The sequence below is a fragment of the Pungitius pungitius genome, chromosome 3 (assembly GCF_949316345.1).
Source record: "Pungitius pungitius chromosome 3, fPunPun2.1, whole genome shotgun sequence".
NCBI classification, from domain to species: Eukaryota; Metazoa; Chordata; class Actinopteri; order Perciformes; family Gasterosteidae; genus Pungitius; species Pungitius pungitius.
In genome coordinates, this window is record NC_084902.1 from 26,580,459 (window position 1) to 26,599,180 (window position 18,722).

Below are 18,722 nucleotides of genomic sequence, written 5' to 3' on the forward strand. Positions count from 1 at the left end.
ATTTCCCTAATCACCCCAATAATCTGATTGTGTCCTTATGCACAGATTTGAAGAAGACCCTTGCTGTGCTGCTGGACAACATCATGCTGCGGCTGGGCAAGCTGGAGTCCAAGGTGGAGAACATCTACAACGGCACGGGGGGTAACCTGACCAACGGCATCAGCACCGCCACACCCAGCGCCACCAACTTGGAGAAAGTAAATGTGGCCGGTACGTATCTCATCTTCTCTTTTTGTGCTCGGAAAGGCTGAAAGACACAAAGTTTTATCTTAAGTCTGCCGTAAAGTTGGAAATCTCGGAATGGCCAAAAATCTATATCACGGCTTCCCAAACAACTGTTCACCGCTCGCTAGCCAACTTGCTCACAACTGGCCAGCGAATTATTAGTATTACAAAATCTTTTTGTGTCACAAGCTGTTGTGGTGTTTTACCCTGTAAAGAGTTTATTGTAAGTTATTCATTGTTATAAAGTTATAACCACTCTCAACACACGTAAGACAACAAGCTCCAACGCCAGCTGAAGAGCAACTTCAGATGTTATGGCGTAACACCGGTATGAACGGTATGTGAGAATTTCATACCGTAACAAGATCTTATACCGTGCAGCCCTACACCATGCACACCTGCACTTTATGGGACCAGACCACATTCATGGGCATAATTCAAATAAAGCCTCCATTCACACTGCGTGACCCTTTTATTAGTTTTCATTGATTTTCCTTCCAGCTTGCAGATGACAAATTCAGCCCAGTTGAGAGAGCGAAGTGTTGGTTTTCCAGGAACCCACAGACTCAATCGCAGTTGTTTACACAGCATTAGACTGTAGGAATGTGCTCTGAGGCGCTACGCAGAATGAGATTAGGCTCATTTGGTTGTACAAAGGCACATTTGAATGGATGTAATCCCAGATGACAGCTGCTCAACTGCCACCTTGTTATCCAATGTGCGCGTGTCCCTTCCTTCCTGGCAGAATGGCAATAAGTTTTTCAAGTGAAACTGCTTTCAACACAGCCGGCGTGATGTCCCACAATGACATTTTGACTTCCTTGACTCTGTTCTACAAATAAGAAATCCTATTAATGTTAGTGACGCCTGATCTGTATCTGCAGGTCCCAATAGATTATTTATTAAAATAATTAATAATACTGTAAAAATAAAGTTGAACAGTATTCAGGTCCCTCGAGAGACCACCTTTGGTCTCACTAAAGCGCGTTGAGTGGACAAAGTCTAACGCAACCCTGCGCCAGTCTCCTGGCTTGGACTGGGTGGCGGCTTGGTGCCGCCCACAACTCCAGTGCTCCTCGCGACTGGAAGGCAATTACAGAGATAATAATCTGGACTGTGAGTGCAACACGACTGGCTTCCAGAGAGGCCTCTATCAAGATGGAGCTGCACTGCTGATGCCGCCTCTTTTGAATACTTTTCCTTGGCCAAGGACTCCGGACAGAAGCTGGGTCCACAGATGGTGTTTTTTATTTCATTTTTAAAAAGGAATTGAACAAAAAGCTTCATCCTCACGTTGACGTGTGTTCAGTGTAGTAGTCCAACTGGTGGTGATCTAACAGCTGTGATGGGTTCAGGGTTTCTCTCGATTGGTCATCTCTCAAAAATGTGGGCTCGCTCTCATTGTCGGTTCCTTTTTGTTGGAGGTGGCAACAGGCCACGTTTCTTAGTTGTCTTATGCGCTGCCCGCCATCAGCCAACGACAACAGGCGCGGGATCAGAACACGCCGCCGTGGCCTGGGCTGCTGATGGGTCAGCTTGCCGTGTGTGAGCTGTAAAACGTAATACACACACACTCTCAGACGTAGAGTGGCCATGACATAATGGTGATTTGCGGCCGCATTCGTCCCTCTACAATTTAGTCCTCCTCCTCCTCCTTGTGTTTAAAAGTCATCAGCGTGCCCCCTCCTCCACACACCCGCTGACATCTGGCAGATTTGTAGCGCCGCTTTTGCCTCCTCAGTGAACGGAGACCTGTGCTTTCACAGCCCAGGACGTCCTTGCTGCTTTGTCTCTCTCAGCTATTGATCCGCTCGCATCTGTCTGCCGGTCACAGTGAAAGATGAGACTCAATGTCAAAAGGACGCAAGGTGGGGGGGTCTGCAGGGGGGTTTGGGGTTATGCTCTGCCCCGTTACCTCATAGCGAACCGCCACTCCCTGCTGTCCATCCATGTACTTAACACAAGTCGCGCACGGTGACAATTCTAACGGCAAAAGCATCTCATGGTTCAGGATTAGGAGGAGGCGGATTCTCCTCAAGGCCGGTTTACTTCCTGAGGACGCAGATCGATACTAATAAAGTACACAGAGAACTCACTCAGGGAAAACAAGATGCTGAGAGATGCTGTCCGATCCCGCGTGCTTTCAAACACCCACATGAGCGCCAACGCTCGCCCCCCTGCAGCATAGACCTGGCATCAGAAATGATTCGTTTCCATTTATATTGGATTCTTTTGTCGTCTTTTATCTGCAAGTCATAGAGAGAAAAAAAGACTAAAGACAAAGTCACCGAGGGAAAAAAGTGAATTAGAGATGGTTTGTTTGTATCAAATTTGTTTTTTTCTTGCATACTATTGGGGACAAATACAATATATTTTTGTGCGGCTCAATCACAATAAAAGCCACCCTGTAGGTCGCCATTGCTTTTAATTTAAAGCAGCAGTAGTTTGAAATGTTAATAAGATTATTCTGATAGATCGGGCTTTTTGGTTCCACAATGCAAGTTTGTCAAAATTACAGAAAGCAACACATCCAAAAACTTAAACCTGACTCTTATCAGTTGCATAAGCTTGCCACTCCCCCGGAAGGCTAGATCTCTTCCTCATTGATGCAAGATCACGATGACTTCCTGTACAAGCGTTATCGATGCTGCTGACCTTTGCGAGCCGTACATGGTGAACACCACACGACGCAACCTGACATCAATCCTCGGGATCATTTGTGCTGGCTAATAAAACATTTGATCGACTTTGTGGAACCACGTACGAGGAACAAGGCCCAGATCTTCTACCACTGCTGCATGCAAACAGACTGCTTTGCTTTCATTACGTTTTGTTTCCCTTCCATTTTAAGCTCGACGGGGCTCGTTGGATCGACGCCAGCGAGCTTGTGATTGCGTTCCACGTCCCACTCACTCAAAATCACGCTTCTCCTAGAAGGGAAATACTCAAACATTCCCTCAAATCCCTCCAAAGTTATAACTTGGGAGACATGTCGGGGACTCTACTATCTCCGATATGAACTGGGAAGGAGAAGCCGTGTGATTTCACACAAATGCATTGAGCTTTTTCTCTTGGATTTTTTTATTTTTTATTAGGGAGGATCACTCTGTTTAATTGTTAAATGCCTTTGACTCGGTTTCACTGGTTCTGTGTTTTTTTTTAATGTAATTTGTTATTTATTCCAATGAAGGGTGTTGTTGTTTTTTACATGTGAAACCAAAATATAATTTCTATAATTCTGGTCGCAGCCCCATTAGCCAACCTCCAAGGGACCCAGCTACAGTGTGAGCACACTAACAAGTCACAGCGCCTGGTGGAAAGGCACTTTTCAATTTGAGGAAAAGCGCCTCTATCAATGCCTTTTTATTCGTTTCAATTCTTTCCCTAGAATTAATTCAGCAGCTATATTGATTAAGGCGCAGGAGTCTTGACTCTAGATGGTGTCTGTTTGGCCGATGTAGAATATCAGCATCAACTCTGCAGTGTTTTCCATCACTGAAGCAAAGCGCGAGAGCCAACTGCAGCATAACAAGAGCTCTAAATAAATGGTTTGCACTCTTCAGCTGGAATCTGAAGGCCACTCCATAAGTACAGACACACACACACACACACACACACACACACACACACACTCCACGCATGGGTGGCAGGGGAGGAACATCTGGGTCTACCACACCATTGGCTGAGACACGTGCACCCCTCTGCCTTTTGTTTTCATTCCCTCTGTAGTTTAATCCAGGGACCCTTTTGCAGAATGGAATCTGGGAGATGTAATTTCAGACATGGAATAAAAAGGGAAAACCTGCATATAACACCAGTGTTTTTCAAAAGAGCAAAGGAACTCTGTATCTCTCTCCCCCCCCGGTACTGCTTGTCTCTGCTTCACACCGCATCCTCTCTCCTCCATTGTCTCCTCTCCCCTCCTTGCGCCAGTATTCTTGTTGCGCTGGTTAAAACCACAGCCCCGTGGGAACATCACCCACACTGCCTGCTTCTACCAATTGTCAACTTTTCCTTGGGCAATGCCCCCCTCCCCTTATTTTTCCACACGCACACAATCGCACAATTCCGCCAGTTAACACATGCGAGGACGGATGTCTACGCTTTGAATGCGTTCACACAATCAGCTAATAAACGGACAGATTATATTCTAGGGTTATGCGTCATGCAAATCCATGGCGGATCACTGCACACCAGTGCGCTGCGGAGTTCAGACCGAAGCCCGCCGAGTAGCTACCGCTCACAAACGAAGTCTTTTATCAGAAGGAACTTGCGCAAGGCCGTTTTTGTCAGTTCTCTGTTTTACTTAAAGTCCCGTGTCATTGCAGCAGCAACAAGAACGCCGGCAGCCTAAACCCGCAGATTTCCAAACCAGATCCACCACAGCATTTGTCAGAGATGCCGGTGCAAAATCCCCAAAATCTTCCTCCCATGAGGGTTAGGGAGAGAACAGTGGGCCGATCAGATTGCCTGAACTCTGAAGAGGGATTGATTACAGCTTTTTTCTGGCGGTAGAAAAAGCCAGAGAAAGAGGAAACTAAAAGTGGGGTTATGTGGGGGTCTTTTGGACAGTGCGAGACATGTGTTTTGACCGGCTCCCAACAGGGGGCCCCTGTCACACAGAGGAGACCCGTGTGGTTGAAAGAGAAACGGATTGGCTGAAGCAGGGCCACGTATTGTGTGTTAATCATCATCTGCCGTCGCGCTCAGATATGATGTCATACAATTCTTCCTGAGCTACTTTCACCTTCTCGGCCTCCACTCCTTTTGTGTGGGGCCATAAATGTGACAAGGAAGTCAGTGACTATTTTTTTTTTTTTTCAGGAGTGTGGGGAAATAAATGAGCCCAAGCATAACGGAACAGAAGGCATCACCCAGCGCACGCGAGGTCGAGTGAGCACTATGCAGCTAGAAAAGGCTATTGCTTACAGCGAGTTCTATGGTGACATGCTACTTCCTGTTTACACCTCCCCCTCTGCCTTGTTATTAGTAAAATATGTTACTTTATAAAACAATGTATTCACATGAACGCGACCGGTGGATTCTCACACACACACACACCCACGGTGTCTCTGAAGATACACTGATACTGCCGCTATGTCACAAATGTGCATCTAAAATGAGGGTGTCTGAGCCAGTGGGTCAGAGAACAGAGATGATGAAAGCTGCCACCCTTTTTCTTCTCTCTAAAATTCGATGTTTCATGTCACCTTTGTTTGGCTCAGTGACAAACCTCGAGTAATTGTCATGAAACGTATCATAACATTGCTTGTGTGCGTCAATAGATACGGTCACTGTCGGTCCCATTTGGCTTCAGCTCGGTTTTTGTAGTTTTGTGCACCTGAGAAGAAAGTCAGAGCGAGAGTGCACAAGAGAAAGAATAACACAAACCAGATGTCCTCAATCTAATTCCGGTTGTCAATTTTACATTACCTCATGGACTTGGACACACACACTCCCACAGGGAGAAAGCGGGCAAAGTAACCGTTGTGTGTGTAGCGTCTCTTGTTGTTCAGAGAGAATACTATGCTTCAGGGCTCTAGATGGGCAGCTAACCGTGATCTCATGTCTTTTTCTGCCTCTGGTTCGCCATATAATGCACTGAAAAAGAATCCTTCCTTCATTGCCATTATCTCTGTCCTGTTTGCTTTAATAATTGCTGCACACCCTATACTCCCTTTGACCTCTCCCTATTGTGCTGCTGTTATATAATCGTCACCAATGTTTGCATTGCTGTCTTTGTGCTTTTGTCTCAGAGGCGCGATGGGCTTATCGCTCAGGTGCAACAATCACTCCTAACGCCACTCTGTCGGACTCTTCCGTTCCCCCATTGTGTGTCACTTCGTCACCACGTCTTTCTTCTAAAAAAGGTTCAAATGACGAGAACTGAGTCACTTTTGACACCTCCAAGTGAACCATATTTAGAGGTGACCATGGCACAATAGATCTGTCTGCATCATGGACAATGGCACGCTGCCATGTAGCCACATCCGGCAGTTAAAAGCTGAAGATATCCAGTATCATGTAAATTAAACCTGCCTGCACTACCCATTGTTTACCGACAACGGGAAAAAACATACAAACTCCTTCCCCCCCCTAGTCATCTTTGTCATGCCCTGTGTCGGTGGCTTTCCATCTAACCCGTGTGTTATTATTTCTCCAGACAGAAGCTTGATCCAGTGCTGATTAGCTTCATATAAACACCCTCCTGCAACACCACACACAAACTCATTACACCAGCTTGGCGTTTGCTGCTGAGCTTTTATCTACCCGCCTGCGGTCATGCATTATTTATGTTCTGGCTGTAAAGGTCGGCGTCCATGACGTTAGCGTCTCTGAATAGGGATTTCAAAAAAGGTGATAATATAGGAAGGGAAGCAAACACGGATATTGGCTTTCTTGGATATTACAGGCAAAGTAGGAAAGGCAAAAGTTGCTTAGAAATCTCAGGATGTTTTGAGTTTCAAAACATGTTTCATTTTGGGCAAAACTAGCTGAAAATGGCAAACCACAAGCAATCACATTTACAAATAAAGTAGCTTTCAAACGCCACTTGGGCCCAAACGGGTATGTGACATCATCAACCGACACAATGGTCCCAAATACGTGGCCAGTATTTCTGCTGCTTGTGTACGAGTTACTGGAGGTTCTCTCATAGGCGTAATTTTTAAACTCGCCTTATTCATTTGCTCAAATAAACCTAAACCTATCTTTCCCTTCCTCCCTCTCTTCCTCCAGACCTCCTAAGCGGCGCCCAGGAGAAGTGCGAGCTGCCGCCTTTGGAGGGTTTCCCTCACTGCGAGGGCAAGGTCAAGGTGAATCTCTCACACACACACACACACACACACACACACACACACACACACACACACACACACACACACACACACACACACACACAGAGGCAGCCTCTCCACCTCACTGTCCTGTTTCTGGGAATGGGTCATTTAGGAAATTGGTGGAAAAATAGATGGCAAGAAAAACAGCACCTGCTACACTAAAAACACCACTAGTGTAAACAATAATTTAGTTTCATGCCACCACCGCGAACATATTATACTTCTGCATGCGATGACACAGGTGCATGCAGAAAAAAAACATGCACAGATGGATGCACAATTTCAACCCGAAGTCTTTTTCTTTGGTTTTGTTATCTGCGTGTGTGTGTGCCCCCCTCCACCCCGGCGCTGATCGGGGCCTATCATACACACCATCTGCTCACCCGGTCCCAATCGTCCACCGGCACGGTGTGTGTCTCCGACCGGGCGCCAGGCGTTGCCAAACGTGCGGCGCACTCGCACATGGTGTTACTCTTCCATTTAACTGCTATTTGACTGCAGTTTTACACAGTACACAGACAAGTCCATTTTCCCATTTTATAGAGCTCTTAAACTGCTGTTTAAGCAAACACAGTGTAATCTTTGCCAGTCCAAGCGAGTCAGATGGAAACCCATCTGCCAGCCTCCCCTGTAGTACCTCGGCTCCCTTCGGCCGATGGGCAGGGCTGTCCGTCTCCCAGCGCGATGAAATCCGCCTGCCAGGGATTAAACCACGAGTCCAAACACCACTGCATATTCTTCCTCATTGTTTTTATTTTGGTTTTTACTCAGGGAGATTTCTAGGTCCAGAAGTTTTAGTGTTGATTCCCCCCTCTCCACACCCCAGAACAACCTCCCTCTCTTCCTGTTGGCTGCAGCTCCACTGACTTGCACATGTACTCGCCAAGAGGCACACAGCCTCCGTCTTTTCAAGCCCTCAATCTGTTTTTACTTCCCAATTTGATTCTGGGGATTAAAGCCGGTGACTTTTTAAGTCTCAGTCCTGCCTCTCGAACCTCAGAGCCGCGGATAAAAAACATTTTTCCACCAGGAGAGCGCTATAGATGTCCCGACTATGCGTTATGTATTCTTCTTTTTTCTTATTTCAAAGTGCTCCGTTATCAGAGGGAACAAAAGCTCCCAATGACATTTGCGTGGCTGTTGAACAGCAGAGTGGAGACACTGAACAGCTAATGAAAAACATTTAACTGCTCATTGATTGACCTTTTCCTCCTCTTCCTCAGTGGATGAAGGATATGTGGCGCACTGACTCCTGCTATGGAAACTACGGCGTGGACGGATCCACCTGCTCCTTCTTTATCTACCTCAGCGAGGTGAGCCGTGTGTGTGTGTGTGTGTGTGTGTGTGTGTGTGTGTGTGTGTGTGTGTGTGTGTGTGTGTGTGTGTGTGTGTGTGTGTGTGTGTGTGTGTGTGTGTGTGTGTGTGTGTGTGTGTGTGTGTGTGTGTGTGAGAGAGAGAGAAACAGTGTGCCTCTATAATCATTTTTGGACGACAACAACGTAGCTCTACGGCACACACAGGGCCGGCGCTAGCCATTTGGGTGCCCTAAGCACAAATGCTTGGTGGTGCCCCCCCCCCCCCAACCAACGAACCAACCAACCACCACCACCACCAAAGGAATAACAACCATTCAGAATGTCTTAGGTTCTCTTTATTCCCCAAATAACTTCTAAACATAAATAATTTACATAAACAAACATGAAAAGAAATAAATTATATAAAAGATAAAATGATAAATTATAAATACCAAATACCACCACAATTACCAAAAACACAGATTTGGAACTGAACATTGTAAACGCAGAAAGTATTCAAGTATATAACCGTGTAAGTAATAATGTGCACATTTCTTCAGTAAGTACAAATAATAATAATAAAGTGCAAACTGCACAGTAGAATTTTACTTTACCATCTCTATAAAAGAGACCATTCTGCTATCCGATAGAACAATATTACAAACATTTTCACTACCATCAGTTGTCAAAGGCCCTACAGAGGCACACGCCTGCATTTCCTAGCTGCAAAATCAGCTCTCAGGTCATATGACAGTTTCTGAGCCACGTCCCATTGATCTTGATGACAGCCAGACCACTTAAACGTTCCTGTCCCATTGATGAGCGCAGGTACGTTTTGATTAGTTTGAGCTTTGAAAAGCTTCGCTCAGCAGAGGTAACTGTGACAGGGAGAGTCAGTGCAATACGAAGAGCAATCCATAGATTGGGATATGCCTCTTGAAGCCGATTGTTATGCAAAAACGTTAATGATAACATAAAAAACAAATGATAACAGAAACGGTAACGGTAACAGAAACTTCAGGCGGCCCGCGGAGGAGTACCGAATACGACCCACCGGCGGTCCGTGCGGACATTATGAGGCGAGTACATGTGGGCAGCCGGCCGCCCGGTGGCCGCTAGCAACGGTCCTCACGAGACAAAGTTTGGGGACCCCTGATTTAAATAATTGTCTTAGCTGAGAGCGACGCGCGAGCATCATCCCGCTGTCTCTTCTTTTTTCTTTTTTCCGCCCCCGACTCTTGATGCCTTTTCGAAGCCGTTTCAAAGCTGTCTGCCACATTTGAGATTTGAGGCATAATGGAACAAACCACTGGGAGGTGGGGGGAGGGGGGGCCGCACAGGAGGTTCCCCTTTTTCTCCACTAATTTGGTCTAGGGCTATTACTTTTTTACTTTGTATTGAATTTGCATATTAGCATGCTTTAGACATATTTTATTTGTTATTTATACTAGTAGCCTACTGTGATGATTTTTCACGTCCCAGATTTTTTGGTGCCCCCCCAGTCACTTGGTGCCCTACGCGCAGCGCGTGATGTGCGTGTGCGGAGCGCCGGCACTGGGCACACATCTGAAACCCATAAAAGTGCTACAAATACGAAGTAGAGGGAGCTTTCTTTACAGAGAGCAGATTAGAGTGCGTTGAGGAGCACACTATGGGAGGAGGAGGAGGATTCAGGCGGGAGCCCCCGGCGAAGACGTGGAGCGTCTCGGCAGATCTCACGGGGAAAAAGCATTATATACTTTGAGACTTTTAATATTCCATGATTTTGAACAGGCCTGGTGTCATTAATTGAAAAAAAGTTTTTGTCAGTCGCGAAGGTCAGCAGCCTGTTATGAATATTGCATGTGAGCTGAAAGCTTTGCGGCGAGCTAAAGAAAGCAGGGAGAGAGCCCTAGTTGTGGAAACAGAAGTTCGATGGACAACGGCGAAACCCATTAGGAGAGAACCGTCTTCTTTCTCTGTGTTGGTCATCCGGTGTTTACCGAGCAGAGATACTTCTCCCCTCTACGCGTTTCAATTCAAGTTCAGCAGAAGCAAACTATTTATTCTGAGCTCTGTTGCTCTTCCGATGTTTGCAACATGCATGAAAAAAACCCACAATCACATCTCAGGAAAACAAAGCATTTAGAAACCACTCCCCGTGTTGAGGTAGTCAAAAACTAAATGTGTTTGTGCGTATTTCCTTTGTTTTCTTTGATAGGTGGAGAATTGGTGTCCCCGTCTGCCCTGGAGGACAAAGAACCTGAATGAAGAATTGGACAGGAGGGGACAGGTGAGCCCCCCGACCTCCTCATCTGCTCTTCAGCTTATGAGCCTTTTTGTTTCCCTTGGGGGCTCTCACTGCGAGGCCGAAGGCAGACTGTCTCTTTGCTCTACTGCGAGGTGATGCTTTGGAGCAGCCCGGTTGTGATCCAAGTGGCCTGCATCATTTCAATGAAGCGACTCCAGACTTTTATGACAGCGAGGACACCATTAGCATACATTTTTTAAACCGTTAAGTCCATCATTCCGACACTATAGAAGAAAACTGCTCTCATATCCCGTCTAATAGGATTTTTTAAATTTAAGTATCACCTCCCTTTAAAATTACGTTTTGCACTATTCACGAGAGCGTGGCGGCGGAGGAAGGGGCAGGATGAGGTGTCAACGGGCCTCCTTACTCATCAACGCAATGCAGAGAGTTCTTCCATTGCCATCAACGCACCAGCTCACTCAAATCCCACTTAGATTGCCTCCTCAGGGCGCTCGTCTAACTAAAACACATGCACAGAGAGACACACACAACACACACACACACCTGTCTCTGCTTGCGGGTGAATCAATATTAAGCACTCAACTCTCTGGATGCATCAATAGCACTGAGCCCTCTGCGGTGGGGAGGCGCTATTTGACAGGCTTTGGAGATTTTAATTTGGGGGCCCGGGTTTTAATAGGATCAGTCCGAGGAAGTGATTTCCTGTCGTGATGAGAGATGCTAATGCTCCACCGCTGCCCCTTTGTTTGAGCCACCTTAGGAGCTGTTAACGGCCGCTCGCTCCGTCTCGTCCATCTTCTCTCCAGGGCCGTTCTTAAATTTCCACATCTGATATTTACACCTTTATGGTGCTCCGTATGGTATTCTAAAGGGTTTTATTACTGTGCCGCGCCAACGTGGTTGTCAGTAGCCTCAGTTTCACTTCCATTTTTGGTACCGCGGCGGCGTGACTGACTCATAGAACTTGGTGTTTGGAGATCGCAAACATAATTTCCCTTGAAAACGTATCTCACAGCCTCCAGTGGTTATTATCACCTCAAAACAAATACCTGAACTCCAGCTTCAACGATTATTGACAGGTTTCGCAAAACAAATAGGACACAGAAGGCGACAAATTTTGCAACATATTAAACCTGACTCTCCCTCATCCACCCTTTCTATAAACAATCCCTGCTCTCCATCTGCCAATCTGAGGTGGTCAAATTGAATAAAATGGCGGTCACCCTTTTACCACTTAGCATGCTCTGTTTACCTCTGAGCGCCGCTGTTCCTCGCTTGTGTCTGCAGGCGGAGGTCCGGACCACTTTCGATGAGCTGTACCGTGTGATGTCGCAGCGCGAGGAGTTCCGCTGGATGATGCTGAGGATCAAGCGCATGGCCGAGCCGTGGGTCAACGCTGTCCGCTCGCTGGCCGCCAAGCAGAACCTGGCCCACCGCCGGAGGAAGAAGGTGAGTTAGTGATATCACCGCTGAATATGAAGGAGGTAATCAGCTCAAATGTGCACCCTAATTGAGGAATGTTAGTCTTGAAAGAGCTCTACCTGAGCTGTCAACCTGTTGAAGGTACACACACATCTTTATTCACAGCTCAGAGAGGTGATGGTGGTGGGGAGGGACTGACACGGATACTCCATCGCTTACCCGGCACTGTACTATGCACTCCACGCGTTCCACTGGTGCACAATTCACATTACACTCCCACAACACCTTGCAGTACCCCGCCTTAAACAAAGCAGAGAGGACAAGGAGCAACAGCCCTCATCCGTCCTTCTGCATCTCCTCAGCGTTCTGTAAGCCGGTCGTTAATTACACAAAGACTGCTTTTCCCAACGGATACTTTCAAAGCTATTTCATCCACTAATCTCTTTTGGATACTAATCCGCACGTATTAATCCTATACTTGTGTGCAGCCACGGGGCCACGGCCGACTGTCTGCAATGAAAAATATGTCGGCCACTTCAAACGGAGTCGTCTATGGCGACCAACGTGTGTTTGTTGCATATGTACTCCTCAGCGTGTTGTGTTCACTGTGCACCTGACCGCACACAACGAGCAGCCACTTTCACGGTCCCCCGCTATGATTAATATGCTTCTTACAACACAATGTTTAAATCTTTTTTTAATACGAATCCAGTGTGGTGTTTGTGAATTAGTCGTCTAACATTTTTCTGTAGGCATTTACTACATTGTTGTTCCACCAAATCTGTGGAGAGAATTAAAAGGACCTTTAGCTCTCTCACTGTGACGCATCTCCAACTGTAGCTTTTATCAATCCGTTTTCTTTTCCACTAGCCGTGGTTAGAACTGTCCCATAAACCCACTTGTCAAGTATGCAACGTTCTTATCAGGTGTTTCCCCTCCCTCCTTCCGTTAGATCCTCGTGCACTTGGGCCTGCTGACCAAGGAGTCGGGCTTCAAAATAGCGGAGAACGCCTTCAGCGGAGGCCCTTTGGGCGAGCTGGTCCAGTGGAGTGACCTCATAACCACGCTGTACCTGCTGGGCCACGACGTCCGCATCTCGGCCTCCCTGGCCGAGCTCAAAGAGTCAGTACACACCGAGGGCTGCGACCTTCTTTAAACTTTGTTTATATAGGCTTACTTTTATAAGCCAGTAATACTTGGTTTCTTACTTATTTTTAAACCAATAACTACGCACTATTTGTTTAGGTTTATTTGACTGAGGGTAAACAAATAAGGCTGCCGTTTTTACTAGTCAAATATTTGCTGTTGGCTTTTCTAGGTAGATAACGCTATTGTTTGAACTAGACTCGCAGTACTACAACTGACGTGTTTTTTTGCAATTGTATCCAAAAGGACAAAAATCCCATAGTATTAAATGAGAAAGTTTATTTCATTCCTGAAAAATTTCTCCCCCAAGGATCATGCGCAAGGTCATGGGGAACAAGTCCAGCTGCCCGACCCAGGGCGACAAGGTGGTGGAGCTCATCTACATTGACATCGTGGGCCTCACCCAGTTCAAGAAGACGCTGGGACCTTCCTGGGTCCACTACCAGTAAGTGCTGTGACATCGATCCAGCTGCTTTTCTTCCCGGTGGGGGATGGGCTCCACACTCAATGAGGCACTCAAGTTTTTGAGTTTTTTTTCTCTTAAAAAAAAAAAAGTGATGTCACAAATTTAGCAATATTTAAATCAGAATATGAATGAAAGTGTTGCACATTGACTCATGACTTTTTAACGTCACTCACAACTACTTAATGAGGATACGATTTTCAGCTTTGCCAGAGGCAGTTGATTATCTCCACCCGTCACTGCCTGTTACGTCTGTTTGTCGGCGTTCTATTTTCTCCTCGGGACATCACCAGTTTGTTGTTAAACATCACGCTGCCACTGCCAAACGGCTTCCCTCACACATGCAGAGCGGCTTTGGGTGGACTCATTTGCTGGGACAATTTTCCTCTCAAAAAGTTATGCAATTTCCCAGAAGGCCACGGATACCATTCTTTACCAGATTGCTCTTCTGAGGAAACCGGTTGAGGCCTTCTGGTCTGGTTGTCTATTATTATTTTGTTGAATAGCTCTCATCAGCACCGACTGACAGGAAGAGAGAGGGAACAATGTGTCTGGTGACAAGCAGGTGGAACCAGCTTGTCACCAGGTTTTGTTTGTCTGTGACACAACGCCTCAAACCACATCCGCTCCCTTTTGTGCCCCAGAGGAAATATATGCCGCTTTGGGCGTGATGTAAGGTCCAGATGCTGTACCCACCCTGCAATGTTTCTTCTTGGGAGAGAGGGAGATATTTAATGGACACAGCGCTACAGATATGTTCACACAGCTGACCCGCGGTCCTTTTGAATAAATGCTGCTGTTGCCATGCTCCTGCTTCTCTGGTTTATTCTCCTTGTTTGAGGGGACAAAGCAACCAAGTCCTTCAGGCCCCCTCCGCATCTGATTCATTCATTTGTTTATCAGCCTGTTCTTCCGGCCACCCGTCTCACAGCGCTGCATCTCTCAACTCTGAGCCAATGTCGCCCCGTTTTTTAATTTTATTTAATCCCTTAATCCAATACCCAAATTGGCCGTCACGCTCTCAGCTGCATCAGTGAGGCTGCAGGGAGAGAGCCACGTTGGAAGTCGATGATGGAGAAACGAAACTGGACAGAAAAACAGTTAGTCATCAGTGGCGTGCGTCCACAAGTTTGATTTCATCATTTCTCTTAAGGCCGCGGTTTTAGTCTGTCTATTTAGCCAGGAATTCTTTTTCTTCTTCTTTTGCTTTTGACAGAGGACTATATGTATTGCTTGTGTGTTCGTGTCAGAGTGTGATTCATGCCACGGTTCATTTCTTAATGTCAGGGCAGAAGAACAACTGGCTTTGGAGAAGTGTGAGGAAGTAAAAGCTGACATTGTTCAACAGCTTTGGCAGAAGATTGTGACAATGGTTGATTCTTCATTGCGCATTTACGCGTCAAGATTTGCATCATAGTCGTTTACAACCATAACACCGGAAATGTGTGATGGGAAATTGTTGAAATGATTAGCTAGTCCATCGTGAAATAATAAAATGGAACACCACAGTTCAAATGAAGTTTATTAAATGCTAAGTCTTGCCAGTTTTGGTTAGCTTTGGTGCTAATGTTTGTCACTAATATTTCTGCATGCTATTTATCTAGTGCACGATCAAATGACTCAAACATGTTTAAAGCGTGTATTTGTTGCTTGATAACAGTTATAAATCAAGTCTGAAATGGAAGACATTGTCCATTAAAAGAAATATTTCCAACACATGTCAGAGTAGCTGAATAATCAAAGATTATAGCATGATGATAATCGCGGTAAAACAACCAATAACCTATTACAGTGTACATCTTGTTTTAACATCTAACCAAGCTCAGCTCTTTAAAGACGCATCATTAATTCATACGTCTGTTTATCGTGCAGCTGTTTGTTTAGCCTCGGGGCTTTGCCGACATAAAGCAAACCCCCGAGGTACTCTCACATAAGACATAACCTCCTAACTGATCGCTGCGCATCCTAATCACCAATACGGGACCATCTATTTACGTGGCAGGAGCGGAAGGCTGATGTGATACATTATACATTTGGGATAACTTTTGGTGAATCGCATCGCTGTAAAACTCCCACTTCGACAACAACACGCAGGCACAGCTGGATTGAGTGAAAACTCGTTAAGCCTTGACGGCCGCCGCATGCTCACTGCGGCCGTGTCCACATCCTGCCACGCCTCCATCTGCTGAGGTCAGATCTACTGGGGACAGATGAGGCTTCTTTTGTTTTTCTTGCTCCCCAGAGCCAGTGGAGATGTGGCATGTGGGCTTGTTTTTGTTGTTGTTGTTGGTGCTGCCTCATGGTGGATGTGTTTTCCCAGGCTCTGTACTCTCTCAGGGCCTTTCACAGTTCACACAGCCAGCTGCACAGCATCTGTCTGGGCAGAGGGGCGATCACTAAAAGAGAGCGGGCTAATTTAGCTGCAGATGATGTGTGTGCAGGTCTGGTTTTCAACTAATACTTTACGTATTAGTATTTGGAGTCCGTTACTTTTTTAAATATAGTCATCATTTGAGGATTTAGTTTGAAACATATTGGTACATCATCACGATTGTTAGCTTGCGATGGAGGTGCAGATTGATACTAGCTTTTATGTCCTTTGTATCTCTTTCCAACTAACAAATATGTAGATGACGAATGGCCAACCAGCATCTATAAAATAGATGTGAGTAACAGTGAGCAAAGGAGTTAAAGGTCAAAGGGCGCCTCCCTCTCCCGGCTGGGGTCCACTTAGTGCTGCGCTGTGACCTTTGAGTAAGCCATGCTGTTCATTCAGTGTCCAGCCACACAGGGCATGATTTCACCATCTTGCTGTCAGAGAAAAGGTGTCGTTGTCATTGTTTTTATTTTATGCAAAATACACATGGTTTTTGAGAGACATTATTTAAGACGTTGGTACGGCGTATTTGCTCTAAATTAATACAACGAAAATGCTAAATAGGTGTTTTTGTTTCATACCATTTAAAATGCTCCGTTACACACATTATTAAAGGCAGCCTCAGTCTCCCTGCACACATCTGTATTGGCTCTGATAATTTGCTTTTGGTATTGAAATTATTTTTTTCATAATTGACTCAATGACGTTCTAAATGTGGGTTACCCTTCAATAATCTCTCAAGTAAAGATAATGGTGGAATTAATACATTAAATATTGTTGATGAGCCACAGTTTGGGTTCTAAACTATATATCCTAAGCAATCAAAACAAATGTTCTGCTTCAGCTTTTTAACCAGCAGCCCAGATAAACACAATGATGTTTATCTACCTGCTGCACGGCACCAACAAGCTAAGAGCGCGTTGGTGCATGCTCACCGGGCTCAGGCTCAGTGAGCAAATTCCTATATGTGAAAACATGCGTTCAAATGAATGGCTTCTGATTCTGACGTTAACACCATGTCAGCGACTCTGCTTCTGTCGTGGAGCAGCCGTTAAAACTAAACTTGTCCCTTTGTGCTACGTCACAGGTGCATGCTGCGGGTGCTGGATTCATTCGGGACGGAGCCAGAGTTCAACCACGCTCACTACGCCCAGTCGAAGGGTCACAAGACGCCCTGGGGGAAGTGGAACCTCAACCCGCAGCAGTTCAACACCATGTTGCGTAAGTCAGCCGGACGCCGAGATGCGCGTGCACGCACACACTTTAGGTGGTCGAAACAAAAATAATCTTAACTGCAGGGTCAGTTTTCTGGTTGTTTCAACTTCGGATTCAAGTACCAGCAACAAGTAAACCCCCTAAAGCAGGGGTGTCAAACTTATTTCATGTTCGGGCCAGATACTGGCCAGTTTGACCGAACGCTGGCCACTGGCGATCGGTTGACGCTGACGGTCTGGCCAGGGGGGGTTCACACTGACGGGGGGGCGGCGCGCTGGCTGACAGTTCACTGACTAAAAGAAATCTCAGAAAGTTTGTCACTCACTGTTGTTTGAACAAGTCAAACACTGCCAGTACGAATCAGTTTTCCCATCATAACACACTCCTGCAGTGCCTAATATATACCTAATACATGAGATGTTTGTGTTGGAAAAGAGACCTAATGGAAAATCCAGCGCTTTGCTAATGGAATATCACCGAGCCGATTAAAGGAAAGTACGAGATCAGAATCTGTAATTATGAATGTAGGACGTACGGGTTTTATTGCTCTGTGTGTGTGTCCCTCCTGCTGTGAGATAAATCTGTAACTGGAGTCAACCACATTTCTCTGAGGTGGATGAGCAGCGTCGATGAGGAGAGAGAGAGAGACGCTGGGGTGTGTGCGTGGGTGGGTGGCAGTCCCCTTTGGGTATTGACCTTTTCCCCATGGCTGAGAGAAAGTGAAATGTTACCCTTGCGGTCCCCGCTTGGGAGGTGAGGGCCTGGCCTCGTCCAGAATGCTGCGGCCCCTGAATGGGGCCCTTTGTGCGCTGAATAGGGTATGTCTTTCTCACAGCACACTGGGGCCTTTGCACAAAATCCAGTCGAGAGTCGCGAGGTTAGATGATATCGCCGGTGAAACAAGCGCACGGTGGTTCGGCGGAGTGTTAAAACCGCAGATTGACATCGCCGCCGGGCACCAGAGACTAGCTATTGCCTCCACACGTTCAGTCTGAAGAGCAGCGTGCGTGCCTTGCAACTGAAAATGTGAACATGAACAGCGCTGAGGATGGGGAGCAGATATCTCCGCATTGTTACATTGAATCATAGTGCGGACACATTTTTAAACAAGCGGTCTGGGAATCTAAGCCGGTGCTTCCATCAGCGCCCATTTACAGCGGTTTACTCAAGGGTAAGAAGGTTTTCGGAGCTAAATGACGGACATATCACAAGTAGATAATCCATCCCTGACTGGTGTTGGTTCATTTGTTACGATTAGTTGGTGCTCTAAAATACCTTGGTCAGAAGTTCGTGGCCTATGTCCAACACAACAAGGCAAGGCCAAAATGTCCTCGTTAATCCACGTCAGAGTGGAGAATTGGAGTGGCTGAATTCTCTCCGTTTCACAGCACATTTACAGTCATCTATAATCAGGGTTGCTGAGTTGCAAAAAATAATAAAGTATCTTCTGGGGGGTCAGAATGTCAGTTGTAGTTCATCAGCTTAA

The 18,722-nt window shown here is 46.2% G+C and overlaps 1 protein-coding gene across 1 annotated transcript in view; it reads left to right on the top strand.

Moving 5' to 3' along the window:
- The window catches only part of mgat5 (alpha-1,6-mannosylglycoprotein 6-beta-N-acetylglucosaminyltransferase), a 44,918-nt gene that overhangs the window by 10,800 nt on the left and 15,396 nt on the right, over positions 1 to 18,722 (top strand). Inside the window, exons 3-10 of the mRNA XM_037456818.2 lie at positions 46 to 210; positions 6,964 to 7,040; positions 8,288 to 8,377; positions 10,560 to 10,631; positions 11,901 to 12,062; positions 12,988 to 13,157; positions 13,492 to 13,626; positions 17,109 to 17,242. Coding sequence (XP_037312715.2) covers positions 46 to 210; positions 6,964 to 7,040; positions 8,288 to 8,377; positions 10,560 to 10,631; positions 11,901 to 12,062; positions 12,988 to 13,157; positions 13,492 to 13,626; positions 17,109 to 17,242 — 1,005 coding nt within the window. The remainder of the gene's footprint in view (positions 1 to 45; positions 211 to 6,963; positions 7,041 to 8,287; positions 8,378 to 10,559; positions 10,632 to 11,900; positions 12,063 to 12,987; positions 13,158 to 13,491; positions 13,627 to 17,108; positions 17,243 to 18,722) is intronic.